The sequence below is a fragment of the Plutella xylostella genome, chromosome 2 (genome assembly GCF_932276165.1).
Source record: "Plutella xylostella chromosome 2, ilPluXylo3.1, whole genome shotgun sequence".
Lineage (NCBI taxonomy): Eukaryota > Metazoa > Arthropoda > Insecta > Lepidoptera > Plutellidae > Plutella > Plutella xylostella.
The window spans coordinates 1,611,505-1,620,487 of record NC_063982.1 but is presented as its reverse complement, the minus strand read 5'-3'; the positions used below and the strand labels follow the sequence as shown (position 1 = coordinate 1,620,487).

General features: G+C 36.9%; 1 protein-coding gene across 1 annotated transcript in view; it reads left to right on the top strand.

Annotated features, from left to right (window-relative positions):
• Positions 1–569: 569 nt before the first annotated feature.
• The window catches only part of LOC105381655 (zinc finger protein 850-like), a 29,566-nt gene continuing 21,152 nt past the window's right edge, over positions 570–8,983 (top strand). The window contains exons 1-11 of the mRNA XM_048626798.1: positions 570–672; positions 1,692–1,816; positions 2,419–3,846; positions 4,121–4,230; positions 4,868–4,990; positions 5,118–5,219; positions 5,747–5,793; positions 6,077–6,235; positions 6,713–6,768; positions 7,035–7,161; positions 7,797–7,891. Coding sequence (XP_048482755.1) covers positions 1,704–1,816; positions 2,419–3,846; positions 4,121–4,230; positions 4,868–4,990; positions 5,118–5,219; positions 5,747–5,793; positions 6,077–6,235; positions 6,713–6,768; positions 7,035–7,161; positions 7,797–7,891 — 2,360 coding nt within the window. The 5' untranslated portion in view covers positions 570–672; positions 1,692–1,703. The remainder of the gene's footprint in view (positions 673–1,691; positions 1,817–2,418; positions 3,847–4,120; positions 4,231–4,867; positions 4,991–5,117; positions 5,220–5,746; positions 5,794–6,076; positions 6,236–6,712; positions 6,769–7,034; positions 7,162–7,796; positions 7,892–8,983) is intronic.

Sequence of the window (8,983 nt, the reverse complement as noted above, 5' to 3'; positions counted from 1 at the left end):
CTTCATTAATATTGCTTGACATGAGGCAAAAAAGGCTCGTTCTACTGGGTGAATTTATTATTGATTCTTATAAATTAAAGTTATAACTGGCTTTATTAGTTACATAGTACTTCTTGATAAAATTATAATTGTAAATGCCTCACTAAAACTAACTAATATAAAATTAAAATTAAACTAAAAAGAAGATGTTGGCCAGATCGCTGCGACTGTCGGGTAGGGTACCCAAGACGCTGGCTGCGTTACCCCGCTGTATAGCGATGCTTAGCCTTTGTGCGAGGTAAGAGCCAGCCCTAGGGTCCCTTGAGCTTGAGACTTCTATTAGTCTGCTGCTGATGTCTTTAAAAAGCTGACGTGCCTCCGGTCCCCACGGCCCTAGGGTTTCGACTCCGAAAGGCACAAACATGTACCCCTCTCCTAGGGATGCATATTTGCGGCCTTTCATAACTGAATGATAACTTAAATAATATTATTCGAAATATGCATTTAAATACAAACTAAATTGTATTTAGTGGGTACATCACTACTGACAATAGAGTTTGTTGTTTCCGCTTTGAGATATCCGTTTCCGGAACGAAGATTGTTTGGTTTTTGAATTGACAGAAATGGCGTTCGAACTTTTCTTGTGCCAGTTTTTTCATGAAAACTGATTTTTTCATCTTTTTGAAGAAAACGGTAAGTATTTCATTATCTCTATTTACTTGTATGTCGCTCTTTTAATCAACCAGAGGCCACAAAATACTTTGCAGGCGTCAGAACTGATACTGGCCAGGTGGTTTTTCTATACGGCCAGTGCGAAAAATAAAGTCAGCCGTCTCACTGTTTTCTTTATTTATGCCACTTTATGCCTTGGCTGGAAATCTTATTACAAGATAGTAAGACGTTACTACTTTGCGCAGTTAACAGCAACTAAATTCCTACCTGCTGTAAGCCGAAGTTACGATGTCAAAAACTTTGGTCAAAAAGAAGGCATACAATATCACAGAAAGTTATTAAAATTTTACATTAATTAGACCCCTCTACTTCAACAGTTACATCAATTTACTGTCGTTTTTATATTCATCTTATATTTTTCTAAATTTTCTGGCAATGAGGTTATTTTCACCATCACCATTATCCGTCAAGACACATCTTATAACGGAAATAGGGCTCTACTTCCTCAACCAACCATGATTAGCTAGGTAGGAGTAGGCTATTTGTCTAGCAGGCTGGATATTGGACAATATTCTTCTGTTGATGTATGTTTGTGATAGTAGGCCATAGTTTTATACATCAGTACTATTAAGTACATACATATACTCATGTATTTCTCTTAGATGGGTGGCTGGAGACAAATATAGACTATGAACTTATATAATTCAGCTGTTTTCCAAAAGAGTAACTTTCTCTCAAATTTTCTCATTTATTTATAATTTGCTGATCCAGCGAGCATTGCTTTGCCTTAAAAAGTAGCCTATGTCTTCATCCAGGGTGTCTGCTATCTCAATACCAAATTTGATTAATATTGGTTCAGCCGTTTTAAGTTAAGAAGTAACAAACATACACACACAATCACAAACTTTCACATTTATAATATTAGTGGGATACATTCAATATACCAATGAAAAAGTTCCATCTGCCATTGGGAACTTTTCATTGCTCGTGAGCATATAAGTTAAGATGGCTATACCTAACATCTGTCTCTTATTTCACAGTGAGCATCCACAATGGACACTCAGCTGCATCCATTGGTGCTCAGCATGGAGAACATCAGCGGTGAAGAGGTGACCCTGACTATTGAGCCCACCGATGACTTCCAAACATTCCTTGAGAAGGCCAAGTATGTTGATTGTTCTACTTTCTTTTCTGTTTATTATAAGATTTTAACTGTGTCTGTTGGGCATGACCCTGGGCCAGGGCTTGGGTGTCCACAGAGCCACTATAATTTATTTATTGGAAAACACATAGCATATTTTAGTACATAAGGTAGGCCAGTCAAATTTTCACAAAAAATGATTGGTACCTACTTTTGCCACACAAATTAAGAATAATAATTAAGTAATTAATATTGCAGCCAGTCTTATGTTATTTTTGGGTTACTTGCCTACCATATTTATATTGTCTTACTCCCACATTATAATATCAGCTGCAATTTTTACATTATTTATTTATTATACCTACAAACCAGAAATATTTATGAATATAGCAGCCATTAGCTAAGGGGTATAGACAGACCTACAATTAGAATGAGAGAGTCCATCTATTCTATTCTATTCTCTGTGGGAGTGTAAGTACCTACACCTGGCTTTCTCGAATAGAACGTTTGTGCATATCCCCTAGGTTTAAACTGCATTCCTATGATGATGAGAGTCCATAATTATTATTACTTATTTACTTACTAAAATTATGTCAAAATCAATAAGTAATAATAATATCTTACAGGAACCTCTTAGGTTTCATGGTGGATCTGAACTCAATAACTCGAAACCAGCCAGTCTCGTTAACAGACAACATTTACCAGTACCTCCTGAGCTCAGAACACAATATAACAGATGTAGAATTAGCCCCCCAAAGCTTTGAACAAATGTTGGACTCGGCTATTGGGGCCAATGGACCTAATGCCAACGATCTGGTTTACATCCTAGACGATGGCACTCAAATAAACGCTTCACAAATACAATTTGACAATGAAGATGACCCAGTAGATTTGACTGTGGAAAACATTCCTTTTGTCAAATATGTTGTTGATGATTTCGATTATGCTGATGAAAATGTAAATGAAGAAAATACTAAGAAGTACAATATAGTTGCAAGTCCTGTGCATACATGGTCTAGTTCAAATACTGAAAGCAGTTTCATAAACAGTCTACCTTTCAAATTGGTTTGCAACAACTCAAGTGGCTTTGAGACTCAGTTTACGAAATATTTAGAAAAAAGAGCGAAAACATATACCACACTAAATCCTGTCGTTGTTAAAAATAAATCTCCAAAAACCCTGATAAAGGATAATTACAACTCTTTAGAAGTTAATAAGAATAATACCAATGTTGCTGCTAATGAGAATATAACGGTGTTCTCCCGTGAAGATGTTTTGAACATGTTCAAAGATTCACCAGTAGCATCAGTTCCTATCGAAAACTTTCCCGAAAAGCGTAGACATGTAAGAAAAACTGATCCTTCTAAACCAGTATTCAAACGAAACGATAAAATTCAACCAACACCATACATAGACGTCGACGGAACACTAATCAACCAATCTGAGAGTCAAAACTGCTTTATTTGCACCAAATTTGTCGAGAATAACATGGAGAAGATGTATCTGTTCGACAACGAAGATCAAAAACTACATCGCGATTCTGCTTTAAGAAAACAAATGACGCAACTGAAGATAATTTGCGCTCAATGCCTCAGTTATCACTTCAAGCCGTGCACCACCCGCAGTCCAAACCAATCATTGAATCAAGATGAATATTTGGTCATTAGGAATAATCAGCAGTACATTTTCCAAAAGACCAATAACATAAGCCTTGTAAAAACCCATCCTCCTTCGGGAAATTTTGTGAATCTTGGCGAAGCGAAAGCGATCATAGACAAAATAGAATCGGAAGTACTTAAAGGTCAGGATAAGGAGTTTGTTAAAGTCGAAATAGGTTCTGATGGCCAGATTATCAATAAGTCTGTTGAGAAATCTTTGAATGATGATGATAAAGTAAATAATGCTAAAGAGTTGTCTAGTGATGTGGAGATAATAGATACAGCTGATGCAGAAATTGATGATAACATGATAGAGAACTTGGAAGAGGCTGATGAGCATGTGAAAGAGTTTTTGGGAAAATATCAAACAGTCAAGAATGACGAACTGAAGTGCAGGTAATTTTTATTTTTGTCCTATGGTAAATTTAGAAATACATATGTACATAAATCTATACGTTTTCTAAAGTTATATCAAATTTTGTCAGAGGTTGCTTTTACACTGCTTCAAATTCCCTATCCCCCACTTCATTCACTTAGTTAGTTCTTCGTTATAGACCAGCAATATAACGATACCTACTTATGTAGTTACCTACCTCTCGAGGAGGTAAAACGTACGTATAAGTATGTTGTACCTTCTTTCTATCGGTAATTAAATATAAATCTCTTCTAGATTCTGCGAGAGATTATTCAAGGATCTGTCCGAAGTCATAGAGCACGGCGGCGACCACAAACAAGACACGGAGGACGGAGAGGTGTATCCCTGTCCGTTGTGTGATTACGGTTAGTATACATATACAGGGTGATTGGTAAGTCGATGTATTACTTCAAATGGGTTATAGACGAAGGCATTTCCAGTCGATTGAACACCATAATGCATTAAAAACTTAAAACTTAAATAACTCAGAAATGGTTGACTTTCGGATAATGCATTATGGGGTTCCCGTACCCCCCGAGGGGTAGTCAGAGGTGGCTCACAAGCGAGCCACCCACTTTTCGCAGCACATTTGTACTCACGTGATAGGACGCAAACCATACGGTTAGTAGTCTATTCTATTCTCCGTGGTGGTGTAAGTGCCTGCACCTGGCTCTCTCGAATGGAACCTTTGTGCATATCATCAAGGTCTTGACTGCCTTCCTAAGCTGGACTATTTCCCACCACGCTGGTCCACTGCGGGTCGGTCGGTGGGTTCACATAATATCTAGTGCTAAATCTAGATAACTATGCAGGTTTACTCACGATGTTTTCCATCACCGTAAGAGCGATGGTTCACATAAATAAATTCCAAACTCATAAGCACATGTCACCGCCGGGATTCGAACCCTCTTTTAAGGTTGATCTGACTGAACTACCACCAGTCTTGCGACACAGTAATAACTTTCATTTTTTATAAATACCTTACACTAGTTACACTTACAGGCTACGCCAACTTTAAATGGCTAAAAGGACATTTGAAAGCCGCCCACGAAGAGGCGAATACAAGCGAAAAACTTACTTCAGAAGTTCCGAAGACACCTCAAAATGTGGCCAATGAAGATGATGGTAAGATGTTTGTCCTTTTGTTAAAAAACACTAGGTTTTTACCACTTAACTAGACACTTAAAACCGATGGATATTAAATAATGTTGTTGAAAAAAAGGTTAATAAGTTACTATTTAATTTCTTGCAGATTCGTGTGAAATGATAATCAAGGGTTCACCAAAATCGTCGCCGGTTGCTGGCAGAACTAGGAACTCTAGCAAGAAAAAAGATAGTCCTAGCGAAAAACAAGGTAAAATATATTAAAAGTGATTCTAGATAGTACTTTTATGCATACCTACACACTACTGCTTTTTCGTTATAAGTTAACAGGATTGCAGTGCCAGTCCTATTGGAATGTCTATATTACCTCTATATCCTATTCCTCTATATCTGGACTTGCTTAGCAGCTTAGGGCTTAGGTACCTATACCTAACTACAAATACCTAGTTAATTTTAAAAGGTTAAAATGCGTCATTCCTTCAAGTATTATTATTAACTAGCTGTTCCCGCGAACTTCGCTTCGCCCTAAATAGTTTTCCCCTGGGAATTCCGGGATAAAAAGTAGCCTATGTTTTTTCCCAGGGTCTAGACCGTATGTATACCAAATTTTAGTTCAAATCCGTTCAGTAGTTTTGGCGTGAAAGAGTAACAGACAGACAGACACAGTTACTTTCGCATTTATAATATTAGTAAGGATTAGTCAGGATGAAATAATTAAATTATTCACCACAAACAAACAGGTTCTGCTAATAAAATTATATATTTCTAACATTTTAGACAGTAAAGAAGAACAAAAACAATGTCCTCCTGAAGAAAGTAATGTTGTAAGTTATTTGAATTTGCGATTATTTTGATCAAATCTTGTATCCTAGTCATCCAACATAAGTAGGTATAAATAAAGTAATTTTAAGTAGGTACTTCAGTATATTTATAATAGCGCCGTGTGGTATCTATAAGAGTAGAATAGAAACCAACCCCTAGAAAATTATGGTATTATAGTACAACCCTAGAATAACAAGTACTAGTACTCGTTATTCTACGGTACAAAATTTTATCAGTCATTCATTATGTTTGAGGCATGTAAAAACCGCTGTTTATTTCCTCCAGGGCAAGAACATAACTGAAAACGGGTCCCTAATAATAAAGACGGAAGTGAAACAAGAGACACTGGACATCAGTGACGAGGAAGCTATCTGGATAGTACAGACTGCTGAAGATGATGAGTTGAATGAGGAACAACTGAGGGATTTGTTGGAGAAAGCTAAGGTAGGTTGTCATGTTTATTAGCCAGTTGGTAGCCGGGTGTAGTGGTTAGTGATTGTTAAAGTCAGCGATTCTATTCCCAGCCGGGACAGATGTTTGCTCTCGGGTCTTGAGTATTCGGGTTGTTGTTCACTTGACGCAGAATGTCAGATTCGCATAATATTCTTTTGACCCAAAATTATCTTTTCGCATAACTAATGACCATTGTTCAGAAAGTCCGATAGTCCTAATTAATAGGTATCAAGCCATTCAACTAATTAAAAAACATAGTTTATTTACGTTGCATTCAAAGAAATATCCTTGTAGTACCTACCATAGGGCAATTATGTCTAAAAATATTTTGAAAAAACCACTTGATAAATTAGAAGTTTAGAAGAATAAAGGAATATTGCAAAAAGTTGAATTGGTCCTGTAAGAAGTCCTGTCGTTAAATTTGGTAATCAGCTTGAATTTAACAGTTTATTTTTAATGTATTAACAGGGCAAAGAACCGACTGATGCTACACAAACGATAAAGCACCACTGCTTAAACTGCAGGTAAGACTAACAAAATGTATATGTATGTAACCTATTTAAATAGGTTTGAATTTTTATGTAAGTATGTATAGTCAGCAAAGGAGCTATATTGTCTACCCCAGCGCAAGCACTTTAAATTATTATCTTCTAACGGGTACGCGGGATTGCCCCGCACGCGAATCACGCGTGCGTGATGAAATCCGCATGCTGTTAAAACCGCCAGAGTCTAAAGATAAACTGTTTGCGCTTAGGTGGCACACATAATAATAACTTTAACTTCTTCACAGGAAAGTATTCTTCACCAAAGAGTTGTTAGAGTCACACTCGCAGTGCTGCGCGAAGGGGCGCGGCCGGGAATCGAATACGGATCCTCAAGGCGACGCTAGTTGCGCGGCCCCTGATGGTTGTTTGAAGGTACATATAAAATAAGAAAGAAAGTGACTGATTAGGAATCAACGCACAGCCCAAACGACTCAAGCTACAATCATGAAACTTTTCACGTAAGTTCCATGGGTAGTGTAAGTGGGCACTAAGAAAGGATTTTCGGAAACGCCACCCCTAAAGGGGTAAAATAGGCGATGAAAGTTTTTAAGGCGATACGAAGCTTGCGGGGACAGCTAGTGTAGGTAAGTATACTTCATGATCTTCTATGTTAAAAGCTTTACAGGCAGAGTAGATCGAGTCAGTCGTTGACTGCTCGGTGCGCCGGACGTATATCGTATATGTATAAGGTACAGTTGTTATTCATACTTAACTCGAGGATACTCCGTTCGTGCATCCCAAAGCTAAGGGTGGCCACACACAATGAAGTAAAAATCTGCAACTGTTTTTACACTTTTTCTATGTAAATCTTTGACGTCTCATCGTGATTATGTGTGGAGGATATTTTTATTAAAGCTTATTCCCTAGTTTGTGCACAACCCCAATAGGGCTGAAATAGCTTAGAAGGGTATCCCCATTAATTAGAGGGTACAGCCGAGTCCGCGTTGTTCTATGGGTATCAATGCTGTGAACCATTTTGTTAAAAAAGCTTATTTTTGTTTCGACAGAGCAAAAAGAAAGAGCCATCATCAGACCCCCCGATAGTGACGTGTCACTACTGCAACGAGTCTTTCACCTCCAAAGTACGACTGAAGTTTCACATGTAAGTTCAAAACACATTAACGCAAAGATGTTTTTATTTTATTTTATTTTATTTTTATTTTATTTTATTGGGAAAAGCAAACAATTGTACAATATATAGCACTTAAATAACAAAGATCAAATAAAATTAGGTAATTGTACAACCAGCACCGCTTTCCACAGTTAAATCATACACAATGAAATACTTAATATACTGTTTTTGCTACAACAACAACATAAAAGAATACATCAAGGTTGTTTCATAAACACTGTTGACTAATTTATTATTAGGTAGGTACATCCTACATCCTCATTCAAACATATAAGCTAAACCACTGTTTATCCCATACGTCTAAACGAAAATGCAGGCTACTTGTTAGAAATAATGTTTAATATTGCCAACTTGTATCTACCAGGAGACAAATTAAATATGTCAACATCGAGGAAATCCTCGTTGTAGGAGTGCACTAGTCTATACAATGGAGCTCTCTTGCCTGCATTTGTTCTGCATAGGTTGGTCACAAACAATTGATGAGGATATTTGTCTCTGATGCGCTGGGAAGTACTGGGTATTCTATAGTATATATTGTTTGTGATGTAAGTACAATCAAATTTATTGTGCGTTACGTTGTAGAGAAGCATACAGTCCAAAAGAAGTCGTCGATCTTTCAAGGAAAGTAAAGAGTACTTAATAAGCGAGTTGTGGTATGAAATTCTGGAATTATAACATCTATAATTTACAGAACGAATGAACTTACGCTGCACCGATTCAATACATTCACTGTACTTATCATAGTAGGGGTTCCAGATGGGCGTGGCATATTCTAATTGAGACCTAATTAAGGATTTAAATAAACTTAGGTATGTAGTTGAGCGTTTAAAGTTATTGCATGTGCGCATTACAAAACCGTATAGCTGGAAGGCTTTATTAATAATATTGTTTATGTGTGCATCCAAGTTAAGCTTAGTGTCCAAAATTATGCCGAGATCCTTTATATCTGAAACCTTTTCAAGTGGAATGTTAAGTAAGCTGTAGGTATATTTTACTATATTTTTCTTCTTTGTAAAGGTTATAGTTTTACATTTAGGTATGCTAAGCTGTAATCTATTTTCA